This window comes from Pantherophis guttatus, chromosome 1 (genome assembly GCF_059756535.1).
Source record: "Pantherophis guttatus breed Tessera chromosome 1, ASM5975653v1, whole genome shotgun sequence".
Classification (NCBI taxonomy): Eukaryota; Metazoa; Chordata; class Lepidosauria; order Squamata; family Colubridae; genus Pantherophis; species Pantherophis guttatus.
In genome coordinates, this window is record NC_142063.1 from 14,604,692 (window position 1) to 14,627,707 (window position 23,016).

The window sequence follows — 23,016 nt, forward strand, 5'->3', positions numbered from 1 at the left end:
CTTCCTTCCTTCCTTCCTTCCCCTTCTCTCTTCATTCTCCTTTCTTCTTCCTTTCCCTCTTTCCTTATTTTTCCTTCCTTGCTCTCTTCCCATCTTTCCTTCTTTTCCTTGGTCTTTCCTCTTTCCCTTTCCCTTTCTCTTTTCCTGTCCCTTCTTGCATGCCCAAATGCAAAAAGGGAAACATTTCTCCTTTTGTTTTGTTTTTAGTTTGTTTTGCTCGCCCTCTGCCAGCAAAAATGGAACCCTCCCGAGCTCTGTTTTCGCTGGCAGAGGCACCACGAGCCGGTCCTTTGCTGTTTCCAGGCTGGCCAGATCTAAGCCTTGAGTTTGACACCCCTGTTATAAGTCAAGGACTGACTGTATGACCTTGGATGATGATGATAACAACAACAATTACAACAACAAAGTAATAACAATTTTAATAGTTTATTAAATATATATGCCCAATTCTCAATGACTCTAAGCAGTTTACAATTGTTTAATCATTTAAAACCAAAGAACAATACAAAAGACACAAAACCAGCATCGTACAAAAGTACAGGGGGTTCTCTTACTTACAACCATTAGTTTAGTGACCATTTGAAATTACCACATCACTGAAAAAGAAAAGTCCTCACGCTTATGACCATCACAGCATCCCCGCAATAGCGTGATGAAAATTTGGGCATTTGGTAACTGGCGGTGATTTACGATGGTTGCAGTGCATGTGATCGCCGTTTGCAATCTTCCCAGCCAGCCTCCAATGAGTAAATTCAATGAGCAAAGCTAGGCTCGCTTAATGACCGCCTGATTCATTAAACAATTGTAGTGATTCACTTTAACAACCTTTGCAAGAAAGTTCATAAAAATCAGGCATGATTCACTGATTGCCTTGTTTAGCAATGGAAATTCTGATCTTAATTTTAATTGTAAACTAGCTGATAACCTGGCGTTGCCTGGGTATTTATTTATCCCCCGTCAACTTGCCCTCTTTGCTTGAAGCTGAGGGCCTTTTTTTTTTAAAGAACCATTGCTCCTTAAAAGAGAGAGCCCCCTTGTGGAGTACTGGGAAGCTGTTACCATGGCAACTCCGCTGCTCAGTACAGTAGAAGCCATTTTAAGGCGCAACAGGCTGTATCTTAACAGAACTTGAATCCAAAATGCACACTATCACTGTCGAAAGTACTGTGATTTGACACTATAGATATAATTCATTCCTTTTCAGTTCAGCGGCCCAGGCATTCCAAAGTTATGCTGGAACACACACACACACAGACACACCCCGAGGGGTGTTAAGGGTGTCTTACCCCCACATAATTTTTTTCCAGAAGGTAAGTCATCTGTGTATCAAGTTTGGTTGAAATTGCTCAAGGTGTCCCAGAGTTATGCTGGAACATACACAAACATACACATAGCCATTTATATAGAGAGAGAGAAGATTGAGGACTACTTTTATTCTGTAATTGTATATCATCAGCATCCTAATGGTAATTCAATGCAAGTTCTACAGGTGAGTTTGGGAACATGGTAGCTGCAGAAGCATACATAGAGAGGCGGGGGGGTGGGATTCATAACCACACAATCACAACCATCATTTTGACTCACACCCACCCATTACAGATGCGCCGAGGCTTGGTGTAAGTTCCCCAGGATACTCTGGTTTCAAATGTCATTTTAAAATAAACAAATCTTATTACACTAAATTAATTAGCACAAGAGAAGTACACATGCTTACAACAGAAATAACAGAATTATATTCCGTTAATGGGATAACTTCAAATTTAATACTTTTAAAAAAAAGGTTAAAAGGGCCTGGCAGATTATATTCGGAACAGAATAACTGCCAGAATGTTGTTTATATTGCTCAAAAATCTTCTTTCTTGCCCTCTTACTGGAAAGAGAAGCTTAATTCACATGTTGATAAGCCAGCAATCCGTTCTGTAAATGATTTTTAGATATATATTTTTTCTTCCAATGTTTCTAGGTGACTCAGCCAACCTTTTGGCTTCCAAAATCTGGATTTCTCAGTATTAAATTACAAATAATGGAAATATAGTACTATAGAGAATCACAGATGTGACCTTGGAAAATGTACATGATAGCGGTACATGATTTAATCCCAGGACAGAAATAGAACATTAGAAACAAATTTAAAGTGACTCTGCCTTAACCTTGTAGAAGGAGGGAAGGAAGGGGAAATCCTGCCAGGCTTCCAAGATTCTGTTATGACCAACAGTCCTCATTTAACAACCGATTGACCGATGACTTTGAAATTACGGTGGCCTTGGGAAGGGGTGTTTTATGGCCACTAAAGCACTTCCAACTTTTGCAGAATGTTGCACACACACACACACACCCTTCTGCAGTCACATGATCGCAATCAGGGTGTCACGCAACCTGGTTCACACTTACAACCAATTGGCAAGCGCCCCGCAATCACGTGATCATTATTTGCACTCTTCTCTGCTGGCTTCCCCAAAACATCAATGGGGAAGCCAGCGGGGAAGGTTGTAAACTGATGGTGTCTGTCAAGAGGACTCCCTTTCATCTTTTGGGGCTGGCTGAAAGTGGTCCCTGGCCTATCCATGCCTGCGGGGATCTCAGCAGCCGAAACCCAAGCAGGCAGGAAGCTCCAAATCCCTTCTGAAAGCTGAATGGAAGAATGCAAAGAAATTTCTTATCAGGTACTTAGTAGCTGAGGATTTGGCAGCACAAGAAAACAAGAGCCAAGGAATTAATATCTGACCATCAACACCCCAATCAACAAATAAAAAGCCACACACAACCAGGCACCACATAAACAGGCGAAGGTAAAGGTTCCCCTCGCACATATGTGCTAGTCGTTCCCGACTCTAGAGGGCGGTGCTCATCTCCGTTTCAAAGCCAAAGAGCCAGCAGTGTCCAAAGACGTCTCCGTGGTCATGTGGCCAGCATGATTAAACACCAAAGGCGTATGGAACGCTGTTACCTTCCCACCAAAGGTGGTCCCTATTTTTCTACTTGCATTTTTTACCTGCTTTCGAACTGCTAGGTTGGCAGAATAACGGGAGCTCACCCCGTTATGTGGCACTAGGTATTCGAACCGCTGAACTGCCAACCTTTCGATCGACAAGCTTAGCATCTTAGCCACTGAGTCACCGCGTCCCACCTACCACAAAAATTCTATGCATAAAATAGCCCACATTCCGGTAGAGAGAAGTTCCCTGAAGATGGGCTCCAGCACGAGTCTGAAAGCTCAGAAGACTAAACCCAAAGGTGCTTTTTTTTCAGGAGGCAACTGAATCCCTCTCTCCCCACTTCTGTGGAGAGCCACCCAGAGGCAGGGAGAGAAGGATTTTAAGCATCATTCCTTTCCTCCCTGCAACTGCATAAGCACAGAGAGTCAGACAGTGGTGGGATTCAAATAATTTAACAACTGGTTCTCTGTCCTAATGACCGGCTGGGTGGCCGTGGCCATGGTGGGCGTGGCCAGGTGGTGTGACAGACAGCACTCGGCCTCCTGCACCCCCCTGGGAGCAAAAGCAGACCGCAGGGGGGACATGCCCCCCCGCGCCCCATTGTGGGCCTAGGGAACTTCTCTGAAGCCTCCTGGGAACGAAAATGGGCTGCAGAGGGGCACCCCCCGTGCCCCGTTTTGGGCCTAGCCTCCCTGCATTTACCTGGGAGCCAAAATGGGGTGCGGAGAGACTCCTGGAAGGGGCGGGGAGGGGAGGGGCAGAGCCAGCCAGCAATTTAGCTACCGATTCACCAGAACCGGCTAAATCCCACCACTGGTGTCAGGATTCCAAGTAAATAGACCCATACTAAGCAAAACTCCAAGGCAAATGAATAAATTTCTCAAAGAATAACTTTATTGGATATATCATATTGGCACAAATCTGCGGGACCCTTCAGAGGTTTTTTTTTTTTTTTTGCTTTAATTTATATGCCGCCCTTCTCCGGAGACTCAGGGCGGCTTACAATGCGTTAAGCAATAGCCTTCATGCTTTTGTATATTTATACAAAGTCAGCTTATTGCCCCCACAATCTGGGTCCTCATTTTACCCACCTTTGAAAGGATGGAAGGCTGAGTCAACCTTGAGCCTGGTGGGATTTGAACTTGCAGTAATTGCAAGCAGCAGATGTTAATAACAGTGCTTCAGTCCACTGTGCGACCAAGGCTCTTGGGTTTCACCTAATTAAAAATAAAAGTTTTTCCCTCAACCCCAAACAATCAGTCACATGGTCCAATCAAGGCACCCTTTGGTGGCCTGGTGACATCACTCCTCCTTCCTCCGGCCAGGTGTGAGAACATCCTTGGTTCCCAAGAGAAAGTATTTTATTTTGACTACACAACCCCAACTATCTCTAATCCCCCCTTCCTATCCCTCAGCTCCAGTGTGGCAGCACTGAAGCTCCAAGATGGCTTCAACCAGGCTAGCTTCAGGGTTCACACAGAGAAGGATTCTGTTTACTTAATGACCTATGGGATCCCTTAACGGGTGCAACAGGGAATGCTGGGATTGTGGTCATTGAGCTAAGCAGTCACGTGGGCATCTTACTTAATGACCTCTTGGCTCAGCAACCTAAACTCACACGTTTTTCTTAGCTATTGTTAGCACTTAAGGTAAGGCCAGATCAGGAAACAATAGCATGTAAAAACTCTACTGATTTAGTCTATACAGATAATCCTCGCTTAATGACCAAAATTGGGATAATGAACTAATTCTTCCAAATGGATGTTTTTGGCCAGAAGCCAGCAAAATTGCCACAAATTGTGGAACTCTACTGATTTAGGCTATATAGATACCCTCGCTTAATGACCACGGTTGTCCCAATTGTGGTCTTTAAGTGAGGACTATCTGTATATTCTAAGTCAGCAGAGTTCTAACATGCTATCTGTTTCCTGACTTGGCCTACCTCAAAGGGCTGATATTAGCCGAGAGTGATGGTTAAAAGAAGCATTTTCAGGGAGGTATCGAAAAAGTCAAGATGGCAGCCGAAACCAGGGGTGGGCTGCTGGGGGTTCGCAGGGGTTTGGGAGAAGCTCTAGCTAAGATTCTGTACAATTTGGAGAACCCCCAAATCACACTCCTGGCTGGCCCCGCTGACCTTGCCCCTCCCCTCCCAGGAGTCCCCACGCGGCCCGTTTTGGATGCAGGTAAATGCAGGGCGCATGCGGAGGCTTGGGGAGGGCGAAAAACTGGCCTACCGGAAGTTCGGGAAGTCCAGAAACGGGCCTCTGGAGCCTGGGGAGGCCGTTTCACCGTCCTGGAGGCTCAAGGAAAGCCTCCGGAGCCCGGGGAGTGCAAATACACCCTCCCTGTTGTGGTGCAGGAGGCCAACTAGGGCACGCCCACCATGGCAACGCCCACCCTGCAACCGGGCAGAGAACGCCTTGCTAAAAATTTTTGAAGCCCACCCCTGGCCATAACTGATTGAAACCCATTCTTCTTTTGATAGTGGTTGAGCCTACCCGCTTGACCTTTTCAACTCCTCCCCTGATCTTTAACGCAAAGGGAATGATCTCAAGTCATATTACAAGTAATCCTCGATTTACAACAGTCAGTTTAGTGACCGTTCCTTATGACCATTCTTCACACTTATGACCGCTGCAGTAATCCCAATGATTACAAGAGCCTTGATAGTACAGTGGTCTACGCACCCTGTTATTAACACAGCTGCCTGCAATTTACTGCTGGTTCAAATCTCTCCAAGGCTCAAGGTTGCCTCAGCCTTCCATCCTTTCAAAGGTAGGTAAAATGAGGACCCAGTTTGTGGGGGCAATAAGCTGACTTTGTATAAATATACAAAAGTATGAAGGCTATTGCTGAGCACATTGTAAGCCGCCCTGAGTCTCCGGAGAAGGGCGGCATATAAATCAAATTAAAAAAAAAAATAAAAAAAAATGTCACACAATCATAATTCAGATGCTTGACAACTGACTGATATTTATGACGGTTGCAATGTCCTGGGGTCATGTGATCACCTTCTGCGACCTTCTGACAAGCAAAGTTAGTGGGGCAGCTAGATTCACTGTACAAGTGTGTTACTAATTTGAAAACTGTCGTGATTCCCTTAACAACTGTGGCAAGAATGGTCGTAAAATGAGGCAAAATTCACTTGATAACTGTTTCGCTTAGCAACAGAAATTTTGGGCTCAGTTGTGGTTGTAAATCCAGGACTACCTGTATTTACTATTAAGTAGTGCTTAACATAACTTGAGAGCCAATGGTGAAGACAAAGGTCAGAATCTGGGAAGCTATGAGTTCTAGTCTGGCCTTAAACACAAAGCCATCTAGGCCAGTCATTTTCTCTCAGCCCTAAGAAGGAGGCAATGGCAAAATCATTTGTCCAAATAGTCTTGCTTTTCCTCAATCCTAGCGTCACCCGGTACAGGTAGTCCTCGACTTACAACAGTCCATTTAGTGACCGTTCGCAGTTACAACATCACTGGAAAAAGTGACTTATGACCAATAGTCACACTTATGACTATTGTCACGTGACCAAGATTTGGACACTTGGCAACTGATTCACATTTATGACAGTTGCAGTGTTGCCAGATCACGTAAATGCTTTTCGCGACCTTCTGACAAGCAAAGTCAATGGGGAAGCCGGATTCACTGAACAAACGGGGTTATTAACTTAACAACTGCAATGCTTCACTTAACAACTGTGGGCCAGAAAAGTCGTAAAACGGAGGCAAAACTCCCTTAACAAATGTCTCACTTGGCAACACAAATTTTGGGCTCAATTATGGTCGTAATTTGAGGACCACCTGGATAGCAACATTATTGTAAATGTTATTCTTTGCAGATTGACAAGAAAATTGTCAGAACTGAAATTGGAGTTTTGCTGAGGCTCTCCCATCCAAATATTGTAAGTAACTGATCTCTGTAATATTTAAAATGGTTAGCTTACATCGGTAATCACATTTGGTTTGTTTTTGTGACATGCAGAGGTGTTTTTTTTTCCATCTTCTGATTTCCTGTTGCCGAGCGTCCAAAATACAGTCACGTGACTGTTGGAAAGTCCAGCTGTGAGAACTTCGAATCTGGGTCGTAAGTAACCCTGGGGAGGTCCGTCACAACTCTGAACGGTCACTAAGCTGTAGCCCCGCAATTGTTTTATTCTTTCCTCACAGGGAGCTGCTTCAGCCAATGTCTCTTTTTGGATTCCTTTTAGATAGCCTTTATTGTCATGTTTTATTGTGGGTATACTGGCACACATTAAAAATGAAATTCTGTTGCCTGCTTTCAAAAGTGTATACATACTTTTGTATACATAATTTTGTGTATACATACCATGTGTATACATGGGTTTGTAGGTATATATGTATAATGTATGTATATAGTATGTGCCTATGTGTACAATAGGCACATACTATATACATACATACCTATATACCTACAGACCCATATACTTAAATACATGCATACACACACACACACACACACACACACACACACACACACACACACATATATATATATATACATACATACATACATATTAATATTAATCACTGTCCATCTTTTACATCTCTTCCAGCTCCAAAATATTCCTCTTCAGTCCAAGGGACCATAACCGTCCTATATTTATGGCTTAATTAAATTGGCATTTCTATTATCAATTCCCTCCTTAATGATTCCGAGCATGGAATCCTTTTTAATAGATTGTAAGCCGCCCAGAGTCACATGACAGCGAGATGGGCAGCAAATAAATTTAATCAATAAATAAATGATAGCTGTTGCACTCTGGATTTTCATTGAGATGTCCACTATGAAACCAAGATCATGATCTGTCTGCCTGCCTGCCTGCCTGCTGTCTGTCTGTCTGTCTGTCTTTATCTGTCTGTCTGTCTGTCTGTCTGTCTATCTATCTATCTATCTATCTATCTATCTATCTATCTATCTATCGTCTAGTTAGCTATCATCGATTCTATCTATCCATCGATTCTATGTGTCTGTCTGTCTGTCTATCTATCTTCTATCCACATATTAATGTATCATCAGATAGATCCGTCATCCATCTCTCTAACAATCATTTATCTTCTATCATCTTTTTATCCATCTATCTCTCTATCCCTTTCTATCCCTCCCTCTTCCTTGGCAAAATGATTGATTCTATGCAGGGCCCCTGAGAATATACCAAACACTATGAATTTCTTTTCTCCTACATAGTTACCGATCTACCATTGTTTCTTGCACGGACAATAAAATCTCAGCTTTTCTTTGTTTCGGTTTTTTTTTTTTAAATCAAGCTTGTTTTTTCTTCTCTGTACAAATTTCTTTGTTTGTTCAAAGTTCCATTTTTTAAAAAAAGAGAGGAGATGAGAAATTTCATTTCATTGTTTACCCTTGCGATGTGTAACTTTCCCTGCTGCTGCCAGCATTCAGCTGATAGGAAGTGATAATAGGATTGCAAACTTTTGAAGTTAATAAGAAAAAGATTGCAGAGCCATGTATTAGAAGGAAGCATTAAGCCTCTTCCTGGTGTGACTGGTATGTATTGTAGGATCACTGAATGAAGCACCCTGAGCTGGGGAAGTAATGATTAAAGTGGTATGAAATTCACAGTGTCACTAACATCTTAAGAAACTATTATGGAACAATTTTCTGGGAGGGAGGGAGGGTGAGCTAGAAAGAGAAAATTCGAAGGGCGGTTGCAAATATTTCCCTCTCCCCTAATAGGCTCTGGGTTTTAGCTTCATTGTATTGTCATAAAGAATACAAAAAGCTGTGATTTCAGGTTGCCTTGACAGCTGGGAATCTTTCAATAATCTTGTGATTTACTTCCTTTGTTGCTAAGCCTAAGCCTCAAAAAATTAAACCTTTTGACGTCTGTTTATTATATTTAGATCAAATATAATATTCGTGTATATTTATAATAAATATAAAAATGTATGATATATTTGCTGGCTAAAAACTCATCAAAATTGCTTCCAGGCAACATTTTTTAAAAAATAGTTTATGCCTTCCATTGATTTTTGAGTTGCAGTTATGCAGTGTGTATAATGCTTCCTATTAGATGTGAGTATGGCTGTTGGTTTCAGTTGTACTATGGTTTTTTCTTCCTCATTATACAATATGTTGCTCTTTCCCACCAACACCTTGCAATGATCCACACAGAGGTGGAATTCAGCCGGTTTGTACCGGTTCGGGTGAATCGGTAGCGGCAATTGTGGGTGGGCCCAGGGGTGGGTTCTACTTACCTTTACTACCGGTTCACAATGGGATCGCTTCTGCACATGCGCAGATCGCCAATGACGATATCCGGGGCAGTGGGCGGGGCCTCCCGCCAGTCTTGCGAACCGGTCGGAATCGGGAGCAACCCCCACCCACCCCGTCATAATGCCATCCTATTTAGCCATGTTTTCGAGGCTGGACACACGCGTGGAAGGCGTGTGTGTGAACAAAGAGCATGCACAGAAGGCCAAGAACATGCACAGAAGGCATGCGCGGAAGGCAAGCACGCAAAGCAAGCGTGCACGTGTACAGCAAACCGGTGGTAAGAATATTGGAAAGCCACCGCTAGATCCACAGCTGATGCTTTGATTGATGGATTACAGGTAGACCTTGACTTAACCACCATAATTGAACCCAAAATTGCTGTTGCTAAGCCAGGCAGTGAGTTCTGTCCCATTTTACGGCTGTTTTTGCCACAGTTGTTAAGTGAATCACTGCAGTTCTTAAGTGAACCGTGCGGTCATTAAACGCATCCGGCTTCCCCCATTGACTTTGCTTGTCGGAAGCCGGCTGGGAAGGTTACAGATCAGTGGTGGGTTTCAAAATTTTTTACTACCGGTTCTGTGGGTGTAGCTTGGTGGGGGTGGCTTGGTGAGCATGGCAGGGGAAGGATACTGTAAAACTTCCATTACCTCCCCACTCCAAGGAAAGGATACTGCAAAATCCCCATTTCCTCCCAATCAGCTGGGACTTGGGAGGCAGAGAATAGATGGAGGTGCGGCCAGTCAGAATTTTTACTACCAGTTCTGTGGGTGTGGGTTGGTGGGCGTGGCTTGGTGGGCGTGGCAGGGGAAGGATACTGCAAAATCCCCATTTCCTCCCGATCAGCTGGGACTTGGGAGGCAGAGAATAGATGGGGGCGAGGCCAGTCAGAATTTTTACTACCGGTTCTCGGACCTACTCAAAATTTCCACTACCGGTTCTCCAGAACTGGTCAGAACCTGCTGAAACCCACCTCTGTTACGGATGGTGACCACATATCCCCGGGATGAAACAGTGCAACTGTCATAAATACAGGCCAGTTGCCAAATGCCTGAATTTTGGTCACATGACCATGGGGATGCTGCAGCTGTCATTATTTTCAGTGCTCTTGTCATTTTGAACGGTCACTAAGCAAATGGTTGTAAGTCGAGGACTAGCCCTCAAGTTGGTAGCGACTCTTAGCAACCACAGAAATAAATTTGTCTTTCCTCAACCTGGCCCATCACGGCACCCATCATCGCTGTAACAGAGTCCTTATATTTTGCTGCTTGTCTTCTTTCTCTTCTCTTTCCTTCCATCTTCTCCTGGCATTAAGGCTTCCGCTAGGGAGCCGAGCCGAGTCTTTGCTTAATGCATCCATAGTACGATAATCTGGGCATCTGTGCCATGAGTGAGACCTCTAAATTGATTTGTTTGATGATCCATTTATTTTTAGCCTGTCCATAATAGCTCTCTAAAGGCAAAATTCAAAAACATCAACACTCTTCCTATTTCGCTTCTTCGAAATCCAATTTTGGCTTCCATAGTGAGGGACAGTGAATACTATTGCTTGCTTTAGGCGGTTACAGGTAGTCCTCGACTTACAACCGTTATGGAGCACAGGTTTTCTGTCATATGTCATGACAGTCATAAATCAGCCATGTGACCAACCTGATCATATGATTATTTTTTTGCAGTGGTCATTAAGTGAATGCAGTGGTCATGAAGCAAACACTACGGCTATTAAGCAAATACTGTGGTTCCCCATGCGATCACTCACCTAAACAGATAATTCCCATAGCACTGTCTTATGCCTAAGGATATCTAACCATGCAGTAGGACTGCATTACTATTACCCTTCTCATCTTTCCTATTACTTACTCCTATTGGTATCTTATGATTTATCACTTTGTTGCTTGTATGCACACTGAGAGTTTATGCACCAGAGACAAATTCCTTGTGTGTCCAATCCCACTTGGCCAATAAATAATATTCTATTCTATTCTATTCTATTCTATTCTATTCTATTCTATTCTATTCTATTCTATTCTATTCTATCCTATCCTATCCTATCCTATCCTATCCTATCCTATCCTATCCTATTCCACTCCATTCCACTCCACTCCACTCCACTCCACTCCACTCCAGAGGTGGGTTTCAGCAGGTTCTGACCAGTTCTGGAGAACCGGTAGTGGAAATTTTGAGTAGTTCGGAGAACCGGTAGTAAAAATTCTGACTGGCCCTGCCCCCATCTATTCTCTGCCTCCCAAGTCCCAGCTGATCAAGAGGAAATGGGGATTTTGCAGTAACCTTCCCCTGGATTGGGGAGGGAATGGAGATTTTACAGTATCCTTCCCCTGCCACGCCCACCAAGCCATGCCACGCCCACCAAGCCACACCCACAGAACCGGTGTAAAAAAAATTGAAACCTACCACTGCTCCACTCCATTCCATTGTCAGCAATGGGCAATATTTGAAGGAAACCAGAAGTAAATGTTGATTTCTGGCAAGAAATGCTGTAAATCGTGGTCACATGACCACGGGATGCTGCAAACAGCCACCAATGCTGCTTGATTGCCAAAAACCCAAAGTGAGATCACATGATTGCAGGGGGGCAACCATCACACTTTGAATCTGGGTCATAAGTACATTTTGGGGAGTATGTTGTAACCTAAAATGATCACTAAGTAAATTGCCGTATGTGGAGGACTATCTGTATAAAACCTTCCTGGGATGGATTATAGACCTTCACTTAGTTTTCCACAATGCCCTTAACTTTATTTTTAGCAGTGTCTCTGACATATCATTGTTCTGGGTCAGAGCAGAGATTTCACCGAAGGACCCAGCTGGCAACTCAGTTTGGACTTTTTAATATAAATTAGCACTTTCTTTTAAAAAAATCAAATCAGAACAGTTTATGTGTCTGAATCATTATTGGTGAGAAAATTATGCAATTTGCATCAGAATGAAAACTGGTCTAATATCAGTTTTTTGCAGCAAAATTACCAAAATAAAACTGAATCATCATTTTAAATTCCCAGTTCTCCAAATGTGCCAGGTTACAAAGAACATTTGAGAAAAAAGGAAAAAGACCTGTTAGAGAAAATAGTTTACAAAAGAGAAAAAAGGCAAACAAAATGTATATAAAGCTAATAGAATGGAATGGAATGGAACAAAAAAGAACAGAACAGAACAGAACAGAAGTGTTAATACCACTTTATAATGCCTTGGTAAGGCCGCACTTGGAATATTGCATTCAGTTTTGGTCGCCACAATGTAAAAAAAGATGTTGAGACTCTAGAAAGAGTGCAGAGAAGAGCAACAAAGATGATTAGGGGACTGGAGGCTAAAACATATGAAAAACGGTTGCAGGAACTGGGTATGTCTAGTTTGATGAAGAGAAGGACTAGGAGAGACAAGATAGCAGTGTTCCAATATCTCAGGGGTTTCCACACAGAAGAGGGAGTCAAACTATTCTTCAAAGCACTTGAGGGTAGAACAAGAAGCAATGGGTGGAAACTAGTCAAGGAGAGAAGCAATTTAGGACTAAGGAGAACTAAGGAACAATTAATAAGTGGATCAACTTGCCTGCAGAAGTTGTGAATGCCCCAACACTGGAAATTTTTAACAAGATGTTGGATAACCATTTGTCTGAAGTGGTGTAGGGTTTCCTGCCTGGGCAGGGGGTTGGACTAGAAGACCTCCAAGGTCCCTTCCAACTCTATTATTCTATTCTATTCTATTCTATTCTATTCTATTCTATCCTATCCTATCCTATCCTATCCTATCCTATCCTATCCTATCCTATCCTATCCTATCCTATCCTATCCTATTCTATTCTTTATTGGCCAAGCATGATTGGACAAACAAGGAATTTGTCTCTGGTGCATAAGCTCTCAGTGTACATACAAGCAAGTGATTAATCATGATTATAATCATAAAATACATCTTATCTATCTTATATTTTAGAGAAAGTGTACTACATATAGCCCTTTACCAACAACCATTTATAGTGACTGTTTGAAGTTCCATGGCACTGAAAAAAGTGGCTTAACGACCAGTCCTCGTACTTATGACTGTTGCAGCATCTTCACAGTCACATGATCAAAATTTGGGTGCTTGGCAACTGGCATGCATTTATTCCTGAGATTATGAAATCTCAATTTACAATCTTCCCAGCAGGCTTCCAACAAGCAAAGCCAATGGGGAGAGCTGCATTTGCTTGACAATTGCATGTTTCACTTAACAACTGCAGTGATTTTCTTAACACCAAAAAGGTTGTAAAAGCAGGTGCAACTCACTTAACAACCAACTTGCTAAACAATGGAAAATGTGGTCCCCATTGTGATTATTAAATTGAGGCTGACCTGTAATCTGGATAAGAGGTTTTAGTACCATTTTGAAAATATTTTTAATTTCAACCCAAAGGGCACCATAAACTTGTGAAATTGATAACCCGCCGTTAAAAGATTTGCCAACCTCTAACGTTGACGCATATAAAGTCATAAAAATCAAGCAGATTGAAGTTACTTTCTGCATGATATCTTAGAATGGACAGTTTTCAGTGGGGTCTGAGCATGCAAACGTGTAAATATTCGGAATTTCCATTGCTTTTTCCTAATTTCTGCAAGGCTTTTAGATCAAAGTTATTCATCCTCTTCTATTTCTTCCCACTTGCTTTTAGATCAAACTCAAAGACATCTTCGAAACCCCCACAGAGATCACGCTCATCCTTGAGTTGGTGACAGGTGGTGAGCTGTTTGACAGGTAACACAGGAGAAACCTTGGCTTAATTGGCAGGTTCTTAATTAAGGATGACTAATTGAACAAAGGAAAGGAGAGTAATTTGTTACCATGGGGAAAAAGATGCGTTTGGGACGCAGGAAAAGTGCTTGGTTTAATTCACAACCAATCTCTAAGCTCTAATTTCCTTAGCTTGCCTTCTCCCCTGTTCCTTTCTGGCTTCAGCTCTTGCTGAAAATGGAGATAGTTAATTTTTTATATATATAGAATTGGTGGGCATAAATGTGCCTGCACCAGCCAGGTTCCTTTGATTGACCTCATTTTAATTTGTTTAAGATTTTTTTAAAAGTTTTTTTACCTACAGAGCTAAAGGGGAAATGACCAGTTGCAAAGAGAAATGAGAGATTCCAGCATTGTCTGTGTTTTCAAATAGCTTGTAGCTTCACCTACAACCTAAAGTCCTTCTTGGAAAATAAATACGATGGGTGGCCGTGACCCACTGGGACGGGGAATTAATCATGATGTTTGAGAATGGCCATTGCAAGCCAGGCATGAAATGAAAATATGAAATGGAAGGCAGCAAGAAGAATAGAATTAGCCAGTGACCTGGAGGGGAAAAAAGCCAAGTCACAGAGTAATTCTATAAGAAGCCAGATAAATTTCCATGAATATCTAGTCATTAGTAGAGATTAAGAGTAACTACTGATAACAATTGCTAGGATATATGTAAATAAAGTTTCCCCTCCCCTTCATACCTGATTTTGAAAAGCTAATTGGGATCAAGCCTGGTTAGTTATGGATAGGAGACCACCAGGAAATCAGGGCTCTCGAATAAACTGGGAATTTGTCCCTAGTACCTTCCCTTCTGTCTCCCAAGGCCTTTTCCTTCTTCCCCTAATACCTTCCCTTCTTCCTTCCGTCTAAGGCCGTCTCCCCAAGACTTTCCCTTCTGACTCCCAAGATTTTCATTCTGTCTCCCAAGGCCTTTTCCTTCTGTCCCTAGTACCTTCCCTTCTGTCTCCCAAGGCCTTACAACTAAAAAAAGTGACACACAACTGGTCAGAATCAGAATCAGTTGGAAGGGACTTTGGAGGTCTTCTAGTCCAACCCCCTGCTCAGGCAAGAAACCCTATACAATTTCAGACAAATGTTTGCCCAATCTCTTCTTAAAAACTTCCAGTGTTCAAGAATTCACAACTTCTGGAGGCAAGTTGTTCCACTGGTTAATTGTTCTAACTTTCAGGAAATTTCTCCTTAGTTCTAGGTTGCTTCTCTCCTTGATTAGTTTCCACCCATTGCTTCTTGTCCTGCCTTCAGCTGCTTTGGAGAATAGCTTGACTCCCTCTTCTTTGTGGCAACCCCTGAGATTGGAAGACTGCTATCATGTCACCCCTGGTCCTTCTTTTCATTGACATACCCAATTCCACCAACCGTTCTTTATACGTTTTAGCTTCCAGTCTCCTTTGTTGCTCTTCTCTGCACTCTTTCTAGAGTCTCAACATCTTTTTTACATCATGGTGACCAAAACTGGATTCCCCCAAGACCTTCCCTTCTGTCTCCTAAGGTTTTCCCTTCCATCTCCCAAGCCCTATGGAGGTTCTCCCTCATACAGGAAGAATTAGGAAATAAAGAGGATCACTTCTTTCAAAATGATGTTCATCGGCATATTTTTTTTTAAAAAAAAGACATTTGAATTGAACAGATTGCTCTGTTAAACTATGCAGTCCTGGGACAGAGAACCAAGGAGGAGGCAATGTGTGAATGGTTGCTTAGCAACCCCTGCAGCGTTCTCCCTTTTGCATCCACCAGGAAGAGGAATGTGCTGGTTGCCTAGCAACCTGCCATTCCTGCCCTCTCTGCTTGCAAAGCTTCCCAGCCTCCTCCTTCTTGTATCACACATTAAAGCAGCAGAAAAGAAACTAGTACACCCACAGACTTATTTATTTTTAAGTATCCCCCCCCCCCAAAAGCAGATTTACAAACTGGCAATCTATTTCTTCTCTGCAGGATTGTGGAGAGGGGATTTTACAGCGAAAGGGATGCAGCCCACGTGGTGAAACAGATCCTGGAAGCTGTCTCCGTAAGCCATTTGAATGTTTCCTTCCTTTTCCTGGATTCCGTGTCCTTGCATCTGTTTTGGAGGGTAGAATTTTGGTTGCCAAGGAAACAGAAATATAAATTTTGCCACCTTTCAAAGGCACCTTTTCTGTTAACTGGAATTTGGTAGGCAGGCACACAATCGAGGTCTCTGCTTTTCATGGATCTGTGCAAGAGTGCCTCTCTGATAGTGGGAGGTGTAGTTCCTTTTTTGAAGTTATGACTTCATTTTTTTTCAATGTTCCAATTAATATTATCTTTGAAAGCTCCTCTTCAGAAAGCTCTGAAAGCAGCAATTTATGGGCATCAGCAGCTTCCCTACGTTGGTGGTAGTAATAATAATAAATAGTGGACATTGCACTAAACTTCAAAGCTCAAAGTTCAAAGCCTTTATTGTCATTGTATATCATGTATACAACGAAATTGGTTTAGCCTCTACTGGTGCAGTCCATACAAGAATACAAGACAACATGAATAATATAAAGAATAATCCTTATACAGGTAGTTAAGGGAAAAAATAACTAGTCATACGTTTCCATATGTACGTCATATTCTGTGCAACATGTCTATTGCTCAAAAAAATAAAGGGAACACAAGCAGAAGACATCCGAGATCTGAATGAATGAAATAGCCTTATTAAATACTTTGTTCTTTACATACAGTAGCTTATACACTGCTCAAACAACTAAAGGGAACACAAAACTACAACAACTAAAGGGATACAAAACTACTGTATGTAACGAACAAAGTATTTAATAAGGCTATTTCATTCATTCAGATCTCGGATGTCTTCTGCTTGTGTTCCCTTTATTTTTTTGAGCAGTGTATATTACACTAGCTGGGCTATACTAGCTGGGGATAGTAGAATAGAGGAGAAAAAACTGGAGAAAATCACAAAATATAAAGACTTGCAAGGAAAAGTAGAACAACTGGGGCAAAAGAAAAACAAAGATAGCCCCAATAATAATTGGTGCTGAAAGAAAGGGAGAGATGCAGAGAAAAAGGAAGTAAAGATGAAAAAGACAGCTGGGAGTCCTCTACATCAGTGTTTCTCAGCCTCAGAAACTTTAAGATGTGTGGACTTCAACTCCCAGAATTCCCCTGGTGGGGAATTCTGGTAGTTGAAGTCCACACATCTTAAAATTGCTGAGGTTAAGAAATACTCTTCTACATGAGATAGAATACAGTTTCTGTAAATCCCAGTTTGCAGCGGTTAGGGATCGTGAAAATCATCTGTTTATCCAACTGTCCTTTACTCAAAATATCTTTAAATCTTATCAACATTCTATTCATACAGTATATACTAATGTGCACAATATTTTTATTGTAGTTGCACAGGGCTGATTGAGAGAGTAGGATCACAGTATGCGGGGTCAATATTTTCTCCCCTCAGTCCCTGACAACCAGCTGTCTCTTCAATAGCTAGAAATGAAGAATAAATTTCCCACCAAATCCAGCCCTTCTTCTGTCAGATCCTGGAATTTTCTCTGACCCCATTACAAGTGGTCCTTGTTTTACAACCACTCATTGGTGACCGTTCAAAGTTATAGTGGCTCTGAAAAAAGTTATTTATGAGCTTGTCTCATAAAGTAACAGCGCTCTGTGATGGACGCATGACCACAGAAATGTCTTCGGACAACGATGGCTCAATGGCCTTGAAAAGGAGATGAGCACTGCCCCTTAAAGTCCACAACGATTAGCGGAGCAAAATACGTAGGGCCTCTTCCTCACACTTATGACCGTCGCAGCATCCTCACGGTCACGTGATCAAAATTTGGCAACCAGCACACATTTACAATGGTTGCAGCATCCCAGGGTTGTCATGTGGTTGCCATTTGTGACCTTCCCAGCCAGCTTCTGAAAGGTAAAATCTATGGGAAAAGCTGGATTCGCTTAATGACCTCATGATTCACTTAACAACTGCAGGAATGTGCTTAACAACTGTGGCAAAAAAAGGTCATAACAATTGGACACAATTCACTTAATGACCACTCTGCTTTACTGATTAGTTTGATAGATCTTTATAGAAATAGCTAGTTTATATTATCACGAAAAAACAAAAAGTTGTGGTTTGAGGTTAATGCTTTACTTTACTGCAACAGAGGGAGTCGGAAGTCAACACTTCTTCTTTTTTTTTTCTCAACCCTTCCTCACTTCTCATCCCCTCCCCTTTCTCCCCACCCCCCACTGCTTTCCTATTAACTTTTGTATTTTTGTATCTTATCAAAACGTTAAATGGAATAACCGCTCGGCTCAGTAAAGGAAATTCTGATCTCAATTGTGGTCATAAATCAAGGGCTATCTGTGAATAGTTTTGCTCCGAGTTAAAGCTAGTGCACCCAATCTAGGAGAATACTTGGCTGCATAATTTCCCCTGGGATTTGGTTGCGACTGAGTGCTGTCTTGGAAAATTACTACGGGTGATTTCCAATTTAGTTTGCCCCCAGCACACACCCAGTCGATCTGTATGTTCAGATCACAGCAAGCGCACGCGCGCTCAGTTCAGCGAGCCAAAATAGAGCTTGAGGGTTATTTATAAAACATCAGCAAAGATTTTTTTTTTTTAAATTAACCCGCAAAAGATAAAATGCAGGCAAATCAGTGAGCGTGAGAGAGAGATGAACAAGAACTGACCTCAAAATAAATTGAAATTTCCTGAGCCAGTGGTAATAGTCCTGGGGGTAATTAACATGGAGAGAGTGGCCTACGGCTATTTCAGCCCTAACTCTTTTACGTACATCACTGCAGTAGAATCAAGATGGAAAGTAGGACATCAGGTGATCCTTTCTCTATTTTGCACCATCAAAGAAACTATTTAATGGACGGCAGTGACAGATCCAACCTGCCACAGGCAAACTCTTTCTAGGCTAAAGAACAGATGAGGGAGAAATTGGAACAGAAAAGAAGTATTAGAACAGATTCAAAATCACACTACGCTGCTTATTTGGATTAACGTGATTTGAAATATCATGATTTACAAGTGGAGGAAGTCCTCGACTTACAACAGTTCATTTAATTGGCCGTTCAAAGTTATCACGGCACTGAAAAAGTGAGTTATAAAAGTGAGCTTTTCACACTTAATGACCATTGCAGCATTCCCCTGGTCACGTGATCAAATTTCAGATGCTTGGCAAAGGGGTTCATATTTATGAGGGTTTCAGTGTCCCAGGTGATCGTGTGATCCCCTTTTGCGAACTTCTGACAAGCAAAGTCAATGAGGAATCCAAATTCACTTAACAACCATGTTACTACTTTAACAAATGCAGTGATTCACTTAACAACTCTGGCAAGAAAAATCTTAAAAGGGGGCAAATTTAATTAACAAATGTTTTACATAATTTAGTTATGACCAATTGTGGTCATAACTTGAGGAGTACCTGTAGTCCTCCAGTTATGACCAGCTGCTTAGTGACCGCTTGATATTATCACAGATCATTACAACTTATAGTTCTGATGGCCAGGACCCCACCTCCACAGTCTCATGATCATACTTCAGAACCATACTCACCAACTGTTCTGCATTTATAGCCCACAATCAAATGACCACAATTTGCAATGTATTTGCCAGACACAGCCTTTTGCTTCTGCTTTTTGACAAAACACCGGTGAACAATGGGCTTGCTTAATGACTGCGGCGTTTGCTTTACAGGTACTACAAACAAAGTTGTAAAATCATATTGCTGATATGGGTGACCCATTTTTCAATTGTCATGATTTATCTCCCTAATGGGCAGCCTCCATTACAGTCATAAATTAAGCGTTACCCAGGGGTGGGTTTCAAATTTTTTTACTACCGGTTCTGTGGGCGTGGCTTGGTGAGCGTGGCATGGTTTGCTGGGCGTGGCATGGTTCGCTGGGCGTGGCAGGGGAAAGATACTGTAAAATCTCCATTCCTTCCCCACTCCAGGGGAAGGATACTGTAAAATCTCCATTCCCTCCCCACTCCAGAGGAAGGTTACTGCAAAATCCCCATTTCTTCCCGATCAGCTGGAACTCGGGAGGCAGAGAATAGATGGGGGCGGGGCCAGTCAGTATTTTTACTACTGGTTCTCCGAATAACTCAAAATTTCCACTACCGGTTCTCCAGAACTGGTCAGAACCTGCTGAAACCCACCTCTGGCGTTACCTGTACAGTGCTGTTTATGTCTAATTACAACAAGTAGTCCTCGACTTACGACCGCAGTTTAGCCCAAAATTTCTGTTGCTCATCGAGACAGTTGTTGAGCGAGTTTTGCTCCATTTTACAACTTTTCTTGCCACAGTTGTTAAGCGAATCACTTGGGAGTTAAGTTAGTAACATGGTTGTTAAGTGAATTTGGCTTCCCCGGTGACTCTGCTTGTCACAAGGTCGCAAAAGGTTATCACTTCAACACACACACCGAACCGAGGCGAACCAGTAGCAACCCACTACTGCTGCCAAGCATCCAAATTTTGATCATGCAACCATGGGTGTGAACAGTTTTGTGTGTGAAAAACAGTTGTCAGTCACTTTTTTCAATGCCGTCGTAACTTTGAATGGTCACTAAATGAATGGTTGTAAATCAAGGACTATCTATAAGTTGTTTAATTTGACAAACAGATTAACCAACCAACTATACAGCTCGTTGTGAAAGTATTTGAGCTTTGTGAGTGTGGAAGCTGCCAGCAACGGAGGGAATGGAGAGAATAATTCACAAGCGGAGAGAAGGTGGCTGGTTTCACCTTGCAAATCGTACATTAATCTTGGTTTGCAGTGACACCCCCTTAAGGGACTCTTCTTACTCGCTCTTAACGTGTAATTCTATTCAGCACGAGTTTCATAAATAACATTCCCGAATCCTTTGAAATGCAGAGAATTCCATATTTGGTATTCAGCCCCCTCCCGCCCGGCCTCTGAGGAATTGCTCCCTGAAGAGAAACCAGCTTAAAAAACAGGACAAGCAGGGGGGGAAAATGGCAGCGTGTATTTGGCATTAAGCTCCTTCCTGCGGTCTAAATTTCAGCACGGCATAAAAGAACAAGAAGAAATCTATAACTCTTAAGAGGGAATATTAGTAGGCCGCTGTTTCTCAGTACTAAAGGTCAGGGAAGATGGTTTCCAAGGCAACCAGGGGTTTTAAAATATGAGAGAAATTCATATACAAAAGTGGTCCCATCGTTAGCTTTGTGCAAAATTTGGCTCCATCATTCGGGGGTATGAAAGAAATGCTATCGAACGGACAGAGTTCTTAACAGCTGAGTGAATGAAAAGAACAATTGGGGTTTTTTTCAATGCAGGACAAGGGTGTCCGACTTTTGCCACTTTAAGACCTGTAGACTCCAATTCCCAGAATCCCCCAGCCATCCGAACAACAATACAGAGCAATGTGCTTTTGCTGTGCTTAAACTCCTGATATAATTATTTAGAATTATTCAGAAATAATCCAACAAAGGCTCCCCACCGTTTTTAAGCAGAAGCAGCTCCTTTGCACTTTCTGCCTATCATTTCAATAGGAGAGAATATCATTTGTTCCTATAATTTGTTCTTGTGCCTGTAATTGTGCCCCTACTTTAATTTATTCACAGCACCAGTGTAGACTTGCCCATCATTTGGTCAGTTTGTGGTTGCTGTGTAATCTGTGAATATACTGTATGTGCCTTTATTAATGATTTGGGAGAAAACGATAAAATAAAAAGAAATTAGCAATTGAAGTCACTATTGTGCTCGGGAACTTAGACTTTTATTTGAATATCTTAATAATTCAGAAACAAGGCTATAACTACCCTGCACAGAATGCAAATAGAGTTGGTGCAAGCTAATAAATTTAGAACAGAACAAAACAGAACATCGTCGAAGTTGAAAGGGATCTTGGAGGTCTTCTAGTTCAACCCCCTTCTCAGGCAGGAGACCTTATATAATAAGATATCAAATAATGGTACACTAGGCTTGAAAAGTCTACAGATAGTCCTTGAGTTACAACAGTTCATTTAGTGAACTGTTAGAGCCTGGTAGTACAGTGGTCTAAAGCACCCTGTTATTAAGACCAGCTGCCTGCAATTACTGCAGGTTCGAATCTCGCCAGGCTCAAGGTTGACTCAGCCTTCCATCCTTTCTAAGGTAGGTAAATTGAGGACCCAGTTGTGGGGGCAATAAGCTGACTTTGTATAAATATACAAAAGGATTAAGGCTATAGCTTAGCACATTGTAAGCCGCCCTGAGTCTCCGGAGAAGGGTGGCATATAAATCAAATTTTAAAAAAAAAAAAGTGACTGTTCAAAGTTACAACGGCATTGAAAAAAATGACTTATGACCATTTTTCAAAGTTACAACCTTTGTAGCATCCCATGTTCACCAGATCAAAATTCAGATGCTTGGCAACTGGTTCATACTTATGACCATTGCTGTGTCCCGGGGTCATGTGATCCCCTTTTGCGACCACCTGACAAGCAAAGTCAATGGGAAAACCCAATTCACTTAACGACCGAGTTACTAACTTATCAACTGCAGTGATTCACTTAACAACTGTGGCAAGAAAGTTTGTGTAACGGGACAGAACTCACTTAACAAATGTCTCAGTTAACAACAGAAAATGTGGGCTCAATTGTGGTCGTACGTCGAGGGCTACCTGTTTCTGTAATACCTTGTCGGTTTACATTGGAATGCTACTACAAATAGCCCTTGACTTACGATGATTCATTTAACAACCATTAAAAGTTATGATGGTGCTGAAAAAACTCTTATGACCGATTCTCACACTTTACGACCGTTGCAGCACTCACATGATCAAAATTTGGGCACATGGCAACTGACATCCATTTATGATGGCTGCCGTGGCCTAGGGACACATGATGGCCATTTGCGACCTTCCCAGCGACTCCTGATAAGATTAGTCAATGGGGGAAGCTGGATTCCTTTAATGACCGTGACAAAAAAAGATAGTAAAATTGGGCAACAGCCACATTGATTAGCGACAGAAGTTCTGACCCCAATTATGGTCATAAGTTGAGGCCTACCTGTATTACTATAGGTAGTCCTTGATTTACATCCACA

General features: G+C 42.1%; 1 protein-coding gene and 1 long non-coding RNA gene across 2 annotated transcripts in view; one reads left to right on the top strand and one right to left on the bottom strand.

Annotated features, from left to right (window-relative positions):
* Positions 1–23,016, top strand: part of LOC117668620 (calcium/calmodulin-dependent protein kinase type IV-like) — a 69,135-nt gene that overhangs the window by 19,320 nt on the left and 26,799 nt on the right. Inside the window, exons 3-5 of the mRNA XM_087893676.1 lie at positions 6,775–6,837; positions 13,852–13,934; positions 15,918–15,990. Of these exons, the coding sequence (XP_087749802.1) occupies positions 6,775–6,837; positions 13,852–13,934; positions 15,918–15,990 (219 nt within the window). The remainder of the gene's footprint in view (positions 1–6,774; positions 6,838–13,851; positions 13,935–15,917; positions 15,991–23,016) is intronic.
* Positions 16,063–23,016, bottom strand: part of LOC117668624 (uncharacterized) — a 53,036-nt gene continuing 46,082 nt past the window's right edge. The window contains exons 3-4 of the long non-coding RNA XR_009623328.2: positions 18,642–18,874; positions 16,063–16,290 (exon numbers count right to left, since the gene is read on the bottom strand). This is a non-coding gene — a long non-coding RNA (uncharacterized LOC117668624). The remainder of the gene's footprint in view (positions 16,291–18,641; positions 18,875–23,016) is intronic.